Source organism: Monodelphis domestica, chromosome 3 (assembly GCF_027887165.1).
Source record: "Monodelphis domestica isolate mMonDom1 chromosome 3, mMonDom1.pri, whole genome shotgun sequence".
NCBI lineage: Eukaryota > Metazoa > Chordata > Mammalia > Didelphimorphia > Didelphidae > Monodelphis > Monodelphis domestica.
The window spans coordinates 161,148,099-161,169,098 of NC_077229.1; the positions used below are offsets into that span (position 1 = coordinate 161,148,099).

The window sequence follows — 21,000 nt, forward strand, 5'->3', positions numbered from 1 at the left end:
ACTTATTAGCTGTTTACTGTAGTGATTTGTCTGATAGAAGAGGAACCTCATAGGATATACCAAGTGTGTCTGGTTTCAATTTGTTTTGTCTATAAAAAGTCAACACTTCCTATAAGCATTATTAGGCAAGATAAATAAAGTAACATAGATAATTGTTTTATGAACTTGGAACAACATGAAGCAAATTGGATATTCATTCAGATTTTGGCAAAGCCAATGAAAGTGAATTTTTTTCTTTTGTATTAATATATTTCTTGAGTAAAAGTTGTCTCTAGAGCTTTATAGTTAATTTTTAAACTTGTATTCATTTTAAGCAAAATTCCATTATTTTTCTTTTGATTATTGTAATTATAAGTGAAATGATCTTGAATGACAACTTGCCATCTAATATAAATGTAGTGCCTGAATCATGCTAATGAACTTTTTCATGTGAATGTTACAGTTAACTGAAAGAGAATCATTGCAGTGTAATGGCATAATATGCACAGATATTATTCACAAACATGATAGTCTGACATTTTGTCCCTTCTTTTCTTCCTCCCTCCCCCTTCCCTGTCTCTCTCAATTCTCCTTCCTTCTTTCCTTCCTTCTTTCTTTCCTTCTTTCCTTCCTTCCTTCCTTCCTTCCTTCCTTCCTTCCTTCCTTCCTTCCTTCCTTCCTTCATTCCTTCCTTCCTTCCTTCCTTCCTTCGTTCCTTCATTCCTTCCTTCCTTCCTTCTTTCCTTCCTTTATTCCTTCCTTGCTGGCTAAGATGGCCACAGAGAAGAAGCAAGGATCTTCTTCTCCTCACCACCAACCAATATAAAGCACCTCAAAAGGATAAAAATCAAAATTAGATGAGCAAGGGGGCTCTACCATAGGGCACAAGTTTGAAGGTAGGTAGGGTTTGGTCATTTCAACACTCTAAGGGGTAAAATTATACCTACAAAAGCACGAACTTATCCCTTCCCCACTCCACGTACAACACCAGAGTCAGAGCCAGCATTGATGTACATCTTGGAGGACACCACAGGCTTACCTTGAGGGCAACAAGACTTGGGACCCCAGGAGGCTGAAGAATGCGGAGCTTGGACTCAGAGATAGGGCAGAGAGGGGCTACCCACAGCAGACACTGTGGAGACTGAAATATAGTTTCAGGGCAAAAACTGCTCTTTAGCTCAATACACAGAAAGCTGCCTACTCTCCACACTCAGTCTTCTGACTGGGAAGGGAAGAAAAAACTACCATAGCAATGACCACCAACACCCAAGAACTACAATCTACAGCTACCAAAAAAAAATAAGAAAAATATTCTGACCCTGTATAACTTCTATGGTGAAAAACAACAGACTACAGAGGACACAGCAGAGAGTGACAAATATACAATTACATCTAAAAAAAATGGAAATTGGTCACTCAAGGAACTCAAATTGGAGTTCAAAAATAAAGTAAAAAAGAAGAAAAGAAAGATAGAAGAAACTTGGCAAGAAAATTGGGAAATACTTCAAAAAGTAAATAATAGTTAAAAAAAATACAGAATCTTCCACTTGGAAAAAGAAGCCCAGAAATCACATGAAATGATAAGCAATTTGGAGACCAGAATTGACCTGCTGGAAGCCTTAATAAGCAGGACAGACCAAATGGAAAAGGAAAATCAAAAGATCATAGCTGAAAATCAGTCTTTAAAGAATAGAATTAGGCAAATAGAAACTAATAATATCACAAGGCAACAAAAATTAATAAAACTAAGTCAAACAAAAGGACAAAATAGAAAGAAACATGAAATATCTCATTGAGAAGATGATGGACTTGAAAAACAGGTCCAGGAGAGACAATTTGAGAATCAAAAGGTCTATTTACCTTCCTTCTTTCCTTCCTTTTCTAGCACTTTCTCTCATTTTCTGTTTACTTCTTTCTCTTTTGTTTCTTTTCTTACTCCCTTGTTTCTTCTGCTCTGTTCTTAATTATTCTCATTTCTTCTTTTTTTTCTCTTTTTTCTGTTCTCTTCTCTTCCTCTGTCCTCTTCTTCCTCTTTCCTCTTCTTTCTCTTTTCTCTTCTCTCTCTCTCTCTCTCTCTCTCTCTCTCTCTCTCTCTCTCTCTCTCTCTCTCTCCATCTATATCTATATCTGGCTTGGGTATGTACTACATGTATGTAAATAGTTCTGTGCTGAGTGCCAAGGAAGATAAACTAATATGTAAAAGGTATAATTTATCTCTCTAGGGGACTTAAAACCCGTTGGGACTAGATGATACCATTATCCAAAGCAGTTAAGTGCAAAACTGAATCATGTGCCAGAAATAATTTCATGAAAATGCATTTTATATTTCCTGTTTCAAATGTAAGCATAAGCATACCTACATTGGGTCAGGGCAGTGAGGCCAGGGGAGAGCCTAAATAATGAAAAGCAGATACACAGGTGTTCTTAAAAATGAAATCAAAACTAAATTTTAACTGCTGACCCATAAGGTAGGGATTATGAAGGGAATCTTTGATGCACATTTCTTGTTCTCTCCTTGCACTGATTATATCATCCAGGAATAGTTTCTCTCTCCCTCTCCCTTACTCCCTCCCTGCCTCTCTCTTTCATTTTGAATGAGTCAACACCATGAAGGCATGGTAGTTTGGGTGGGGAGGGTGGAATACATTGGTAGATATTTTTTCTTCCTTTTTAGAGTAGACATGCTATTTCATCCACATAGGGAACTCCTTATAGGAACATGTTCTTTATCAAATCTTGTATGGAAATTCTCATGTGACAGGAAAAAAATACAAGTTTTATAATGCTAAATTACTGTCCAATCAACATAACAAGTTTGATACTTTTAATTTTAAAAAGAGAGTTGCCTGGGACCCCAAGAGGTTAAGTGACTTTCCATATACTGTACTCTGTATAGTACCCAGTCAGAGGTTGGATTTGAATCTAGGCTTTCCTAAGTTTGAGGCCAGAGCTCTCTGCTACTCCATGCTATCTCTCAGGATCTCTTTCATTAGGATCTAAATATCACTGGGGGAGCAAGGTGGAGAGGACTGAGAGTATAGAGAGAAAAGAACTGGTTTTATTTTATATTTTACTATAAGAAGGCTTTGATACTTCTAGCATCTCTCATTTTGTCATTGTATAGAGAAGACAAGTGGAGCAGTAGATAGAGTCCTGGGCTTGGATTCAGGAAGCCTCATTTTCATGATTTCAGATCTGACCTCAGATTCTTGGTAGCTCTGTGGCCTCAGGCAGATCACTTAATCCTGTTTGCCTCACTTTCCACATTTATAAAATAAACTGGAGAAGGAAATGGTAAACCACACTAGTATCTTTGCCAGGAAAACCCCAAATAGGGTCACAAAGAGTCAAACATGACTAGAATGACTGAATAATAATAATAATCCCATATAGACTAGATATTCTGTATTTGCTGTTGGAGAATCTAGTCCCTCCACACATTAGTTAGGGATGGGGATCTGTTCATACATCATTATGGTCCCCCACTAAAAAAGGTCATCATTTGCCCATGTTCACTTTTCCTGCAATGATTTGTTCTAGCCACAGTTTGGGTGATCCTCAACATACAGAAAAAATGTACTGATGGGTCTAATGGGTCCATACAAAATTCATGTAATAGCAGATCCTTATATCCACACTATGATAAAGCATTAGGGAGGAACAGTAGCAGAGAGTTGATTTAAGAAAAAAAGCCTGGATCAAAAGTAGAAATAACAGCAACAAAATAGCAATACTAGTTAGAATAATAATTCACATTTATAGAGAGATTTAAGGTTTGCAATTCACTTTGCTCACAGTGAACCCATAATTTCTTTGATGTGTGTAATCCACAATTACTTAAAGTCAACCTTTCTGCCTCTCAGTAAGAAGCATAACTAGCTTGAAATAGAAAGGACTGGCTTCCTCTGTGTTCTATGATTGTTTGTATCTTAAAAGGTGGAACCTCAGTTTCAAAATCCACTTTTGAGTCATGCACAGAGTTATATTTGTGCTGGTTAAAGTGAGAGAAAGAGTTATTTTTCTTAAGTCTGAATGGTAGCATATTAATGAATAAGACAGTAACTGCAAATAATTTATTTTTACAGAAAAAATAGTATTAGACATTGAATTTCACAAAACTAACCAGAGATCTATTGACTGACACAACACAAGATATAAAAAGACAGGAAAAAATAAAAAGAGGAAAGCCACTCTTCGATGAATCTTTCTAGGGTTAATTTATAGTAAGAATGTCAATATTGATATTGTTTAGTATCACCACTTGTATATCAACTCTTTGTTTATTGTGACAACAGTTAAATGAATGGTTTTGGAAACCCGGAAATTTTATAAAGCACTACTCAGCATATCTTCTGTTTCACAATTTGACCACCATTCCAGGGAAAATGGAGGTGGTCATACAGGACTGGGTTATTTTATATTATTCTCTGTTTCATGAATTGACATGGTTAAGAAAATAATCTTCAGCATCTGATATATAGACTTCTTTTGATGAACTTTTTCCATTCTTTGCTAAACTGGTCCTTAGAAATCCTGTAATTTCCACTCATATTCCACTCAGAGTTAGTGTTGCTCTCCTGAAACCAACTTTAGTCTTATAGCTTTTTCATGTGGTCATATAAAAAAACTGTGATGAAAGGTTTTATGGACCTATTCATAGGCAAATTGACTTAGGATTCTCACAATATTTACCCTCCCAAAAAAAGATGTCACCTTGTCTTCAACATTATTTTGTTACTTGTTATGTCCATTTAGAGGGGATAGGACTATGGCCAGCATTGAGACGGAACCAGCTACCTCCTAAAAATTTCTTTACTGATTCAAAGCTGAAGTTTCTGATCTTTTCTCTTTCATGGTGACTAGAGAGATGAGCTCCAGGCCAGGAAGTTCTTGGATTAAATTCCTCCTTTGACATATACTATTTGTGTGGCTCCTGGCAAGCCATTTGATCTCTCCTTGATCTAGACAACTCTCTGAGACTCTAAATTGCACAGAAGGTGTCAACTTGTATGACAGAAGAAGTTTCTTTCTCAGGGAATTCTTTATGTAAAAGAATCACAGATCTAGCCCCTATCATCTATTTAAACAGGATCAATCAAATACACTCATTCTCATGCAATCAATAAACATTAAGCACTTACCATGTTTCAGGCATTATGCTAAATGCTGGTGCTACAAAAAGAGACAAGAGACAGTCCTTCATCTAAAGAAACTCAAGCTAATAGGAAGGGGAGCCCTAAGAAAACAACTATATGCAGATAGGTTATATACAGAATAAACAGGAAATAATTAAGAAGGAAGGCAGTAGAATTAAGAGGCATTAGAAAAAATTTCCAGTAGAAGATGGAATTTCATTAGGGAATTAAAGGAGGGCTGGGAAGCTAAAAGGAGGAAGATCATTCCAAGCATAGGGAAATGCCCATAGAGATATAATGTCTTGTTTATGGAAAAAAATAGAATCTAGTGTCACTGGATCAAAAAGTATGTGGCAAGTGATGAAATGTAAGAAGACTGGAAAGGTAGGAGAGGACTAGGTTATAAAGGACTTCTAATGCTAGAGGACTCCTAGAAGCAGCAGGAAGCTGTTGGAATTTATTGAATTGGGAGGATGACATAGTTGGGCCTTTGATATAAATCACTTTAGTGTCCAGATGGAGGATAGATTGGATTTGGGGAAAGATTTGAAGCAGGTAGACCTATTGGTAGTCCTTTGTAATATTTGAGAAGTGACAAGATGAGAGCTCACACTAACATGATAGAAGTGGTTTGGAAAGAAGGAGGTTTATTGGAGAGATGTTGTAAAGATCAAGCCAACTAGCCTTTAGAAAAGTAAAAGGACAGCAGAAAGTTTGGGACTGAATAGACCAATAGGATGATTGTCAGTAGAGGATGGCAATTAAATCTGTGGAAGCTGATGATCTCACCAAGTGATGTAGCAGAGAGGGAGAAGACATAGCCCTGAGTGACCAGGACTAAATCTTCTGAAATGCTAGGTAAAGGGATCTAGAGGAAGATCCAGTAAAGGAGATGGAGAAGAAACTGTAAGAGAATATGAAGGAGAGTGATCAATAGTGTCAAAGACTATAGAGAGGTTGAGTAGAATGAAGATTGAAGAATGTCTAATGGATTTGGCAACTGAAATTACCTTTGAAGAAAACAGTCTTGAAGTAATGATAAGGTTGGAAACTATTAAAAAGGATTAAGAAGAGAATAAGAAGAAAGCAAAGGTACACATTATAGATGACCTTTTCAAGTAATTTGGCCCCCAAGAGTAGAAGTAAAATAGAGTGATAGCAGAGCGGAAAGGATTTAGTAAGGGTATTTTTCAGGATGAAGGATTTATGGGCATTTTTGTAGGCAGTAGGGAATGATCTAGATCACTAGAATATTGAAAATAAAGAATAGAGTAGGGACATCATGTTCCCCAAACTGAGAAATCAAGTCACTTTGGGATTCTTTAACAAGTTACTCTTCCTCTGGACCTTTATAACAGCATAATTCATATGGTTCTGAACTCAAGATTCTCTAGAGGTGAGAAGTTCATCTCAGTAACCTTTTGTAATACTGAAATTTTGTGAATCAGTACTGGTAGGTACAAGCCAGATTATTTTTCAGGTTGACAGACTCCACCAGAACCTCATGATGCCAGAATTCGAGAATTCCATGTTACTCATAACCACAATGAAGCATCATTGTAGGACAGTAAACATAACAATATATTAAATTAACAGGATCATCGATTTAGAGATAGAAGGGATCTTAGATACCCTCTAGTCTTACTACTCTGTTTTATTTTATTATTTATTTATTTTTAATTGAAAATTTTTATTTAATTAATTTAGAATATTTTCCATGGTTACATGATTCATTTTCTTTCCATGCCCCCCCCATAACCAACAGGCAATTCCACTGGATTTACATATATCATTAATTCAAGACCTATATCCATATTATTGACAATTGCACCAGTAACTACCCTATTTTAGAGATAAAAACGGGAGGTCCAGATAGTGAAGTTATTTATATTGTACTTTAAGATTTACAAAGCACTTTACAAATATTATCTAATTTTATTCCAACAATTCTAAAAGGTATTATTATTCCTATTTTTTAGGTGAGGAAACTGAAGCAGGCACAAGTGAAATGACTTTCCCAAGGTTATATAGTTAATAAGAATTTAGATACAGAGTTGGACTCAGGTTTTTTTTTCATTCTAAGCCTATTACAACATCAAATTGCCACTAAGGAAGTGATCAGCTGAAAGAGCATTTTTATCCAGGTCCTCTCACTTCAACTGCTTCAGACCAAGAATAAGATGTTGAGTCATTGCCCCCACATCTGTGACAAGCATATATATTCAGATTCTTGGAAATAAACCTAGTAACCCTTCTTTGCCCTTATTTAAGAATTTCTGATGTAGTAGCAGTCTATCAAATAAGTTTCATTGGAATAATGATTAATATTAATGAGTGACTTAGAGTTTATTTAATTTATAGATCCAATTTAAAAGACTTGTTTAAAAATGTAACCTTCTAAAAAGGTCATCTTTAACATATCAGAAATATGAATTAAATGAACAGATGTGGGAGGAAAACATAAATTTTTTTAACAGCCTAGACCACAGTAAATAATGTGATAGGGAATTATTTTCTTATCTATGGAATGGAGGGGGACGTGGAATAAATGATCTCCAAAATTACTTCACATATGACAGTGTGGTTAAGAATGGCTATTTTGTGAGTGAGGGAATTTCTTAATGTGGCAATGATTTCTATTTTTTTCTATCTACTCTGAAATCTTTGTTTCCCCATCACTGAATTTGACTCTGAATGGATTCCCACCCTGGCTTATCTTTAACACCCTCTTTGACTTCATGTAGACAAACCTTTGTGGTCCAACAATACAGCAGGTGTGGAATCGCATGTCTTCCCTTAGCCTGGGAGGTTTGGGGGAGGGAGGAGGTGGGAAAAGATTGTGGTAAGAGAATTTAGCCTCTAAAAAGTGAATGTCATCACTTTCCATTCAGCTTCTTCATCCTTTATGTTTAGTCAGGAAGGCAGACTGCTTAGGAAGAGATATTCATCTCAATTCAAGGGGAGGGCACATCCTTGCATGCAGAAATGTGGATGAAATCTCTGTGAAGAATGACACTAATGTTATTCCATTTCTGTGGCTTCCTGGAGACCATTGCTTTTTTCCCTTGGGAAGGCCAAAGACTTTATTGACACAGGGCTTTCAACAGCATGGAAATGTATGACCTAATACTTAACACTTCATCATTCTTTGCTTTGGATCAGCAAACATATTCTCACATTTAGTATCTCTCTAAATCTGGTTTAGCAAACTAAAGAAAAGATGGCAGGGCAAGACAACAGAATTAAAATTAAGGACAAGCCACATTTATATTCCTTCTCTGTCTTTGTGAAGTATACTTAGAGATGACCAGACTCATTCTCTTCCTTATCATGTGGGTACCCAACTGTCAAAAGGGCTTTGCATCTCGAGGAATACTCTGCAATCTGATGTTGGAGAGTGGAGATGGAAGAATTAGGTTTTATGTCTGGTTATGGAATAGAATATTTGCAATAACACAATCAAAAGCAAAATATACTTTAGAGTATGTCCGGGAGAATGGTGGAAGGAGTGATTTGCAAAAAATGTCAAAAATCCCATTATCGGTTTTCCATGCTGCAGGAAGGTCTTTTCAGGAGAATTTATTAATTCATGGAACAAATCATCACTTTTCTCACTTGTACTAGCTTGTATTGGCATATCTAAATCTCCTTGACTGTCTATTGATAGCTACATCTGTACTTAGACTACTACACAATGAAAATTTATGTTCTGAAGTATAAACATGTGTCTTCAGTTTGAAGGGATAATTTCAGAAGTTGGAGAGATAATTAATCTCTCATTTATTCTTCAAGAATTGGCAGTGAATGTTCTATAAGTGAATGAATACATACAAAGTGTTCACATCATACTATCAAAAAATGAAAAAGTGGAGCTTAATATTTTACTTACATTTTTAAGTTGGATCTCATCATGATGGAGAAGGATACTTAAATGTGAATGCCTCTATTGTTCTTCCGTACCTTTGATAGCTCTTAATGTCTCATCACTTCCTACTTCACAGAATAGGTAGCAATAAATCTTCAGCAGCAGTTATCTTTTTCAAAGTTTAATCTGAGGATATATTGTTTTCCCTTATACAGAAAAGAGGACTCATTCTCTTGTCATTTATCAACAGATTTGTGCCTTTTAATCTGTTCCTCAAAATTATATAAGAGTTTAGTGACTGAGCTTGAGGGGAGTCTTTTCTGAAATTAGGATTTGGTCTTTGGGGGCAATAGCCTTGGCACACTTCAACAGTGTTAGCTGCTTCACATATTTATAGCAGTTATGTAAGGAGCTAGTAGTAAGATCCAAGTTCTAGTCCAGCTTCAACCGCTAGCTGTGTGACCCTGTGCAGGTCACTTAATCACTACCTAACTCAATATCATCAACAGTAAAATGGGATAATAACAGCACTTACTTCTTAGGGTTGTTGTGAAGATTAAATGAGATGATATTTGTAAAGTGCTTCACAAATCTTAAAGCACTATATAAATAGTAATTATTTTTATAGTTATATGGATGGGAAGGCTGCACTAGTCAGTTTCTCATAATTAGCTGAAAGATAACACATATTCACTAACCTTGGGAAATAGCTGCTATTTCAAACTAGGCAGCTTCTCCCCTACAGATAGTAATAACTCTCTTAGGAAGTATCTTGGAAGAAACTGCTATCATATGGAAGGAAAGGGCAGTCCAGTTAGTCTAATCTTTTCAAAAGTGATAGAAATCTACTGGATTTTTAGCAAAATACACTGTATCACACTTCAAAGGAATTTGATAGTATACAAGCAAAAATGGACACAATAAACTATATGCAGTAGAATACAGATATCCCTTCCACATTGTGACTATAGATAGCAAGTCATCATAAGAAATTAAATAGGAATTTGGGGGGATGTGTTTTGTGGAAGCTACAGATGACATGTGAAGGCCAGCAGAAAACAAAAAAAAGTTGAGAAACTCAGAATAAAATATATGTTTAGAATTGTACAATATTAACATATGTTATATTTTAATATGATGAATACATACAATCATTTTTAAGGTTGAAATAAATGAAAAAGTTAAAGTTTGTGAAAAGAACAGGAAATCCAGTAGAAATGCAGAGATAACATTGACCTACATATCACCTATAACCAAATACTTAACCTAAATTTTACAACAAGGTACTATAAACACCCCATAAAAGATAAAGAAAAAAATTCAGACTTCTTTGATATGGAGGGTCAAAACATTTTATGTGCATTTTCCAGATCACAGAGGTGCTATACCCATAACCAACCACAATATGGAAGAGATACTTGTATTTCTTTTTAACTGAGAAAGAAAATATCCCCAAATAGGAGTTATTCAGATGATTTCAATATACAATAATTAATAAAGGCACCTACTCCCACAGAGAAGGGTTGGTTCATCACCACGTCCTTCTTCTGCAGAGATCCACTTAGCAGAGATAACTTGAGTTAGAAGGTGGACTACAGCAGCCATATGTCTCGAAGAAAAATATCAAAAATAGCATGAAGTCTTTCTATATGATAATCTACTAAAGAAAGAATAAAACATGCATAATTCACTTTACTTATTAAGAAGAGAAGGTTAAATAATACATTTTAGAAATTCTTAGCAAAGGCTGAGATTTTTGAAGTAAAAATCAGTTTTATTAAATAGAATAGTCTATATTCCAAGATTTCAGGTTAATGGCATTTATTATACATATTGTATATAAGCCTGAATGGAGGGAAGAATATCAGAAACACACTAAAGGCATTTAGGAACATTTTTTAAAATTATATGAACTTCAATTATAGGAAAAGTCTATAAAAGTTGAATTGGATGAGGCTCACTTTAATACAACCATTTTTTCCAGGGTTTTGGTAATCCATCTGGTGAATACTGGCTAGGAAATGAGTTTATCTTCGCAATTACCAGTCAGAGGCAATATTCTTTAAGAATTGAGTTAATGGACTGGGAAGGAAACCGAGCATATTCCCTATACGACAGATTTCACATAGGAAATGAAAAGCAAAATTATAGGTAAGTACTCATCTGTTAACTTACTTTTATTGAGCTGATCACAAATTCTTATTGAACTTGAAAATTTTATGCTGAAGTTCAAAAAGTGTTATACAAATTTTAGCTATATCTTGGCCTCCTAAATAGATTTTAATTCTCCTTAAGAAAAGGAGGATATCTTTGATTTTTCTATATTTCTTACAGTAGCTAACAAAATATTATGTATGATTTGCTTGCCTAATGTGTTTTTGAGGATTATTTTGTGAAAACTGAAAATTAATGAATAAAAAGAAATACTGAAAATATTCCCTCAAATGAATATCAGGAATTATGAAGTGATGGAAACCATAAAGATAAGTAGAAATTCCTATAGAAACACCTCTAATCTTATAAAAATGATATTCACTATGACAAGATGAGTTCTAGATCAGATTATGAATATAACAAATATATTATTCAAAGTATCAGATTAGTCCATGCTTAGAAAAATGATGAGCAAAGCTATCGTTAATACCCAGTGATCATGGAAAAAAATACTTTATTTTTTAACACAAAAGCTGTGTTTATCTTTTTGATGCTATTCCTTTCTTCTTTATTCTATGAGTTGCTCTTCTGTAGCATGGAAAATGAGAATAGACATTAGAGATTTGTTTTGTTAAAATGGAAGCTTCCATATAGTTTAAGAAAATTTCATAGCATATGAAAATATAAAAATTATACCAAACCAGTAGAAGTGAAATATCTAAATGATAATAATAACTCATATATAGTGCTTCAAGGTTTGCATAGTACTTGACAAAAATTAATTCATTCTAATCTCACAACAACTCTATGAGGGAGGTAGAATTATTATCCCTACTTTAGAGAAGCAGAAACTGAAGAAGACACAGAGTAATTGACTTTCCTATGGTCACACATCTAGTAAGCCTCAGATCCTCCCAAGTTCAGGCCCAGTGTGCTTTCTATTATTCCTCTTTACTTTGTAAAGCACATAATTTCAAAAAAAGTTAATTTTGAAACATAGACTAATATATTGTCATAAAATTGTTCAGTTAAAAGAATTCTGGGTTTGGCATCAAAGGACTGGGTTTGAATCTCTCCTATGTCATTTGCTACCCAGGTAACCTTGGGTTAATCGATTAACCTCTCTAGTCCTCCATTTCTTTATCTGTAAAATGAGAAGAAGAGACCAGATGACCTCTGACATCCCTTCCAACTCTAAACCTATGATTTATTTGATTATAAGCTCCTTGAGAAAAAGGATTATTTCTTTCTTTTCTTTGTATCCCTAGAACTTAGCACAGTGTCTAGCACATAGTAGGTGCTTGATAAAAGTTCATTGAATGATTGATCCTTTGAATTTACAGAAGACTCTTCCAAAATAGTGTATACAAGCACATATTTTTGTTTTCTATTATTTTTATCAAGCACTGCCTTGAACAATATATTCCATAGAGTATTAATTAGTAATTTAGAGATAGAGCTTTCTTCTTAATTAAATAGATTGCAAACTGTTCCTGACAATGAGGTTCCTGCTTCCAATATTATCCTTTCCATTCCAAAAACATAATGAATCTCAAGGCTAAGGAGTCAGCATGATGTGATGGAAATAACAGGGAGCTAGGAGTCTGGGGAGTCCAGGTCTAGATCTGGCTCTGTTAATAACAGACTGGTTGATTCCTTCCCTTAGCCATATTACCTCAGCTTTCAGGATCTCAGTTAAGGAGTTGGATTGGATGTCCACTAAAGTCCATTTCAATATTCGCCTTTAGTAATAAAGTTGCAGAGCCCAGTCATTATGGGAATATAGTTTTCACATTCTACAAAGGGTTTACTCACCGATTCAAGGGAAGCAAAATAACAGCTTGTGAAGTACAATCAAAATCTTATAATAGTTTTTTGGTTTTTTTTTTTTTAGCCAATGTAGACATAACTTCATGGTTCATTTGTTTCTGATGCTTAATTGCCTTTTGAAGCTGTACTGCTCTTTGGGGGCTATCAATACATCTTTTTCCATAGGCACAATTCCCATTTTGTTTTAATGCATTACTTATGGGAGTGGGCCCTGGGGGGGGGGGAATTATCATTTTCATAACAACGAGTGATGATGTCATCACAACAGAAGATTAGAGCTGGGAAGAAGAGATGGATCCAAGGAGCAGATGATCTCATGGGGTGTGGGGAAGTTCTGAAGCTTTTTGTTATGTTCTAGTGGAAAGAAAGAAAGAAAGAAAGAAAGAAAGAGAGAGAGAGAGAGAGAGAGAGAGAGAGAGAGAGAGAGAGAGAGAGAGAGAGAGAGAGAGAGAGAGGTAGGGAGGGAGGGAGGGAAGAAGGAAGGAAGGAAGGAAGGAAGGAAGGAAGGAAGGAAGGAAGGAAGGAAGGAAGGAAGGAAGGAAGGAAGGAAGGAAGGAAGGAAGGATAAATTCAGTTAAGCTTCAATAAATTTCCTAAGACCAATTTCACAGATAACTTTATAAGATCAAAATCAAAAGCTACATATTTTAAAATATGGTGAGAACAACATGAAACTGGGTCAATGTTTTGAATGAAAACTTTTAACTTAAAGCCCCACAAAACTCAGATAATTTTATTTTTTCAAGTATTTCCTCAAAATCTGAAAAAAATCATACTAATTCACATCAAAGATGAGCTTTTGTGTGCTCACATACCTTTTTTTTTTTATAAAATGAATATTCCCCCTTCTCCAGTATAAGATATTCTTTAGTTCTTTGACAACATATGAATCTGTTTTTTTTTAATGAACTGGCTATTCTGAATTGAAAGTTAGCTATTTTATATGATTCTATACAATTCACTAAATGTTCAATTTTTGTTAATTAGATTTTACTTATTTTTTAAAAAATGTAAACATTCTTAAAAGATATGGAGGCTTTTCTTTTAACAAACCACTCTGAAATAAATGCATGACATATTAAGCAACCACATGATTTATTATAGATTAAATTTCATTTCTCTCTGGTCTAAGACAGGAAATAGGTAACACCTCCCCCAATAACTGAATCTATAAATATATGCTGTGTTCTTACCTATCTGGTTGATCCCTATTTCTACGTATCTCTCAGTTACTTAGAGCCAATAATTCCCACTGATGTCAGTAAATGAGAAAGAGCAGAAAGTAATACTTGGGCAGTTACAGTACAGGGCTACACACCTCTGAACATAGATGAATACCTAGGCTTGCAGAGCACCCAAGGTGGCAACTCAGTGGAACTCTTTGTCTAGCCCAATGACCTTGTTAGCTACTCCTTACCCAACTATTCCAGCCTGAACCTTGACTTCCTCCATTGCTATCCCTCTCAGGCTTTGACATGGTTCTGATTTTGCTTTTGCTTTAATGAATGTAATTAAATGAAATTACATTGATATATTATTTGTTACACACTTATTATTGACATTTATCTCATTGCCTTCTTTTTATATTAAAGTAATGAATGTTCTAAAATCTTAATATACCTTTTACCAAGAGCTGATTTCATCTCTACCATTTAGTCATTGGGTTGTGTTCAGTCATTTTTTTCACTTATGTCCAACACTTCATGACTCCATTTGGGATCTTCTTGGAAGGATATTGGAGTGGTTTGCCATTTCCTTCTCTAGCTCATTCTACAGATTCTAAGGAAACTAAGGCAAACAGAGTTGAGTGACTTGTCCAGGGTTATAAACTAGGAAATATTGGAAGCCAAATTTGAACTTGGGAAGTTGTACCTTTTTCATTTTGGGCACACTCCTGTAGATCTGCTGTACCACCTAGCTTCCCTATCTATAACCACCATTTAATTTGGATTAAATCTAATTGGTGGTTTTACATGTTTTCCTGAATATTTCTTAATAGGCAGTTAAAAAATACATAGGTTCACATCAAGGATAATGAAGAGTCATGAGTGTGTTGGAGCTAGGTCAAGCTGATTGATAAATTTTCAGTGTGAGTATTCATACTTAAAAATCAACAAATGCTATAAATCAAGACTTGATTTAAGTTTTTATACACTGACTTGAATAAGAAAGTGATGGGGGAAGGAAACTGTAGTAATATAGATTAAACCTAAAAAATATATCATGATTACTTTTTTTTCCAGAAAGCACAGTCTTAAATATTTATCAGCATACCCTTGAATGAAGTCAACCAATTTGCATTCAAATTTGAACCCTGTTACTTACTCTATGGAAGTTGATGGTATAGTAAATAAAATACTAGACCTGAAGTCAAGAAGATCAAAGTCCAAATATGGCCTCAGACACTAGCTATGTGCCCCTGAGCATGTCACTTAACCCTGTTTGCTTCAGTTTCCTCATCTATAAAATGAACTGGAGGAGAAAATGGCAAACCATTCCTGTATCTTTGCCAAGAAAACTCCAAATAGGGTCCCAGAGTCATATGAAACTGAAAAATGACCAAGCACCAATAATATTTACTATGTGACTTTAGGCAAGACATTCAATCTCACTGAAGACCATTTTCCTTACTTTTAAAATGAGAAAGTTAGATCAGATGATTTATATGACTATTTTGAGTTCTAAACCATAAATGATTTCTTTATCTATAAACATCAGCCTGGCACCCATTTGAAATGTCCATATTAGTTGGGTCATTGAAGTGACTTTGCTATAACCTATAGATTCATACAAACTTGGAAGATCTCAAACTCAAGTGACTTTTGAGGATGGTGATAAGAGTAGTTTACAAGGGACAAATGTTTTGATTGAAACTCTTTAACCCAATTATTCTTGAAATTGGTGAATGAATGATGATGCCAAGTGAAACCATGGCTCCTTTACAACATTTATTAGAAAAGTTCCACTCTAGAAAATAGAAACAGAATTTATGAAACACAAGTTCAGGATCTGGAGAAGTTCAGAAATCATTTGGGTTTGGTCATTTGCATACACATGATGAATATTACAAAATGTTGTAGTGGAGATTGCAATGACCTCTATTAGCAATCAAAAGACCTGATAACTAGTATTGATTTTACAATTAATTTGCTTTGCAGCCTTGAGCAAATGAATTAACCTTTTTTGTTCTCAGGTTCCTCATCTGAAATAGGGAGGCATTGGTCTAGATGAGTTGAGATTCCTTCTACTTTGAACATTCGATGATTTTGTTATTATTTGAAATGATAATGTGTATGTTAATATTCAGGATTGTGCAAACCAGTATTTGTTGATTAGAATTCCCATCCCCTCACCCTCCAACTAAAAATTAGATATGCCTTTTTATATGTTTGATGAAGTTTATTTCATATCTTTCATTGTACTTTTCATTTTTCTGATTGTCTGGACCTCGTGATTTTGACTGGAACCAGTAGGAAATGTGTTGAAATGATGTAAGGAAAAGCATATTTTCCTACACTTCTGGCTTGATCACGATGAAAAAAAAATTATGTTCCTGAGGATTTTCATAGCTATTTCTATTCTCCTGAGATTCTCTAATCTAAGTTGCCCTAAGACTGCAAGGAGTTTGGGCTATTGTCAACTAATTCTTCCAGTTTAGGGAAGATTGTTTTTACTTACTTGAATTTTGATCCAGTTGTTGTTAATTCCTGCAACAGGCTTAAAATTGTTTTCATTAGCAAAAAGTAAGTTTTAAACCACTTGAGTAGAATAAGATTTCCAGGAACCAAAAAAAAATTGTGGAAGTAGTACTGAGCAGACATTCTTTAGTAAGCTTCCAGAAGAATAGAGAGCTATAGAGGTTAAAACATGCTTTACTTTAAAAAAAAATACTTTTAAAATCAATTTTATTGATGTTTTTCATTACCACAGTTTTCCCTTTTATTCTTCAACCTCTTCTCAGAAAATCATTCTTAGTTACAAATAGTTTTTAAAGAAAAACGAGAAGATAAAAATATTAGTTAAAGCAATCAATACTTTTTTTTAAAAAAACATACAACAGAAATGGTATTTTATATATATCCATAGAATTTCTAAGTATTTTCAAACATATCTATAGAAATCAATACAAATAGTTCTAGAAATGAGTAATTTTCTTCAGGAGCAGAAATGAAAAAGCCAGGTGGCCTTTATTTAGCAACCTGTTAGCTTTTAACTGAACATGGATTTCAGAGACTCTATTTTTTTTTCCTGCTGGACAACATGGGCATCTGTCCCATTTTACTTAAATGCTACAGGAATTTGCTGAATAAGTGACCATTTATAGGGCTCAGTTTCCTAAAACTAGTGAAAAGTGGTATTTTTTAGTGCAACAAACTACCCCTCAAAAATTGAAAGCCCAGATCCCATTAGCTGCTTTGCTACATTAAAAACAAACAAACAAAACCTGGCTCTTCTCAGCATCTCCAAAAAAGAGAAGCCAAAGGATGTCAACATAGTCCTCATGGCTAGTTTTAGGAGAAAGACCCCAGTTGTCCATTTCTATGAAGATAGGTTGATAGCTAGATCAATGGATATTCAATGGTTTATAATACATAATAAACGCATTTATTGAGCTTCTACTATGTATCAAACACTATGCTCAGTACTGAGGCTACAAATGAGAAAAAGAAAGTCTCTGCACTCGAGTTGTTTACAATCCAATGAAGGAAAAAAGTTGAAAGAGGCTATTATCTGAAGACCAGAGAATATCTAGTACAAGGTCATGATGTTCATGGAGCCAAAACCAAGAAGAACAGCTGATAGGAAAATTTAACTATCCAATTCAAAGGTCTTTTTAAAAGTGGTTTTAGAGGGATTTTATTGCTCTACCTTTCAACCTGCAACGAGAGGGGAATAAGATGTAACTAAAGTGTTGAGAAGGTGTTGAGTATCAAAGCTGAAAGAGTCTCCTATAATGATGTGAATTCAGGTGTGTGCTTATCCTGGGTGAGGCATGATAGTTGTGTCAAAACCAGACAGAGCAGGTTATGCGATGTGAAAGATGCGATGGAAAGATGACTAGATAGATGACTAGATAGTCAGATAGACAATATATATCTATATATATGTAGATAGATAGATAGATAGATAGATATAGATAGATATAGATTATCCATGTAGGTTATCCATAACTCTTCATGGTATCATGGGCAACACAATCACCCAGATTCTCAACCCCTAGGTGTCATGTTCAACTCCTTACTCTCTTCTGCCTTTCTCCCCCAATATCCAAGATGTTGTTGATGCCTGTTGATTTTACCTTTATTTCATCTCTTACATGTGCCCCATTTTATCCTCTCACACTGCCACCACTGTGGTGCCCTCATTTTCTCATTATTCTGATAGCCTCCTGGTTTTTGGTTCTGCCTAAAAGTCTCTCCCCATTCCAGCCCATCCCTATTGAACTGTCAAATTAATTTTCCTAAAGCTCAGGTCTTGCCATGTTACTTTGTTATTCAATAAACTCTATTGGCTCACTGTTACATGCAGAATCAAAATATATTCCTCCATCCTTCAGATCCCTTAATACCCTGTGCTATCTCTCCCCTTTTAATTTTAGTCTTATTAAAATCTTCCAAACCCCAAATACTCTGAGATCTAATGACTTTGGCATCCTTGCTGTTCTACACATAAGACTCATCTCCCAACTCTAGCTATTCCTCCCATCACCATTAGAATTCTTTATATCCTCATTTCTATTTTTTAGTTTCCTTAAAGCCTTAAGTAAAATTCCACCTTCTAGGAAAAAAAGCCTGCTTACAATTCTCCCTTAATGTCAGTGCCTTCTCTATGTTGCTTGTGTCCAATTTATCCTGTACTTTGTTAGTACATTAAATTATTTATATGCTGTGCCCATTAGAAGATGAGCTTCTTGAGAATTCGAAGTTGTTGTTTTTTAAACCCTTACCTTCCGTCTTGGAGTCAATACTATGTATTGGCTCCAAGGCAGAAGAGTGGTAAGGGCTAGACAATGAGGGTCAAGTGACTTGCCCAGGGTCACACAGCTAGGAAGTGGCTAAGGCCAGATTTGAACCTACAACTTCCCATCTCTAGGCCTGGTTCTCAATCCATTGAGGTACCCAGCTGCCCCCAGAGAATAGGAAGCTTTGATAGAGGAATGATCCAGAGACTTTGGGGGACAGAGGCTGAAGGACATGCCAAGGTTTGCATCCACAGAGGGGGATGCTGAAGGAGGTTTGGAATCTTGAGGGAAAAAGAGATTCCAGGAGGAGACAAGCTGAATCTCTCTCTTGCTTGAGAAAGCCAAGGGTGACAGGCTGATCAGAGATTTATCTCCTGAGCCATACAAAATCCCTCATTGATCCTAATCACCATTTCCCCCCAAAGACACCAAGAGTTGTGGCAAAACCTGAGAAGAGGAAGAACAGCATCAGAAGATCTCACACAGCTCCTGTGACATCCTGGGTCTGGACACTGGCTCTGCTGTGATAGACCAGGGCTCACCAGACCCTGAGCCTCTTAGAGACCAGGCTGATAAGCCTGGATCTCTCAACTTTGGGGGGAAGGAGAAAGATATTTTTGACAGACAAGGACTTTCCTTACCCTCTTTCCTATAAATTCCAATCTTCAGACATCTTGTTTATCTTTCCCCTAACCACCTTTTGTTAGAATAAAGTGTCAGTTATCTTAAATTGACTTCTTTGCCATATTGAAGGGAGAGAGAGCAGATTTCTCTCTCTTTCCCCAAGGGAAGAGGTTCACCCATTAATCAGTTATTAGAGGGGAGTAAAGGCAGGGTTAGTGGAGAGACATATGTGATGAAGAATGGAGGGGAAATTCATCTCACCCTCCTATTTTCTGGGATCCTCTAGTCTTTCTCCATTATACCCAAATCAACCCTCTAATACAAACTGCTTTTTTTTACCTTAATTTCTATTCCTAGCATTTGGTGCAATAATTGGTAATCATAGGTGCTTAATTAATGATAGCTGACTAACTCATTATGGCCCAAAGGTACTCTACTTCTGCATAGTGTCATCTACCAGCAAAAGTATATGGAAGGGGCAGTTAGGTTGCTCAGTGGATAGAGTGCAAGGCCTGGAAATGGGAGGTCCTAGACTTAAATCTGATCTCAGGCACTTCCTAGCTCTGTGACCCTGGGCAAGTCACTGAACCCCAATTGCCTAGCCCTTATTGCTTTTCTGCCTTGGAACCAATGCATAGTAAAGGTTAAGTTTATGTTTCCCTGTTTTATATCACTAGATATTGACCATCAGAGGGTTCTTGAATAAAGCTATTGTATTTTAATATCTTTCAGGAAGTCTTGCAAAAAGATTATATGTGTCTAGGAGATATCTTGTTGGAATAAAGCCCTTGAGGAACCATTTTGTTCTAGTAAGTTCTAGAAACCATTTTGTTCTAGTAAGTGAAAAGCTTTTTGTTAATAGCCAGGATAATAAGACTTTGCATTCTTTATATTTTTTAAGGCAATTCTATAAATTAATTACATGTACAATCAATTATTTTCATGAAATATATTGACAGTATCATAATGAAGAAACCATTGGTCTATTTGGTTTACTTAGATCTTAGTCTACTTAAATCTTCTTTGTGAAATCCTGCCTTTCCTGACCTCATTAAAGATGCCCTTAACATATTCATAGTTTAGAGAGAGAGAGAGAGAGAGAGAGAGAGAGAGAGAGAGAGAGAGAGAGAGAGAGAGATAAAAAGACAGACAATATTCAGCATGGGGAAGACACTGGCATTAAGTCATGTTGGAAAAGACTTCTTGAAAATAATCACATTTCTCTTTTTTTTTTGAAGTGATGAAGCTCATAATCTGTCTTCTCTGAAAAAATTTGAAAATGAGTTTATATTTTAAATATTCATTACTTTTGGCTGTAATAACTTTTTGCTTGACAAGCAAATCAAGAAGTTACTAAGTATTTTTAAGGTTTCTTTGGCTTTGCTATTATGATAACTGATACATTTTAGTTTTTTATATGAAAGTATTAAAATCAATGTCTATAACCTTTT

The 21,000-nt window shown here is 35.3% G+C and overlaps 1 protein-coding gene across 2 annotated transcripts in view; it reads left to right on the forward strand.

The window, feature by feature from the left end:
* Positions 1–21,000, forward strand: part of ANGPT1 (angiopoietin 1) — a 307,136-nt gene that overhangs the window by 238,091 nt on the left and 48,045 nt on the right. For both annotated transcript variants that reach the window (XM_056823190.1, XM_001369530.4), the window contains exon 7: positions 10,964–11,130. In XM_056823190.1, the coding sequence (XP_056679168.1) occupies positions 10,964–11,130 (167 nt within the window). The remainder of the gene's footprint in view (positions 1–10,963; positions 11,131–21,000) is intronic.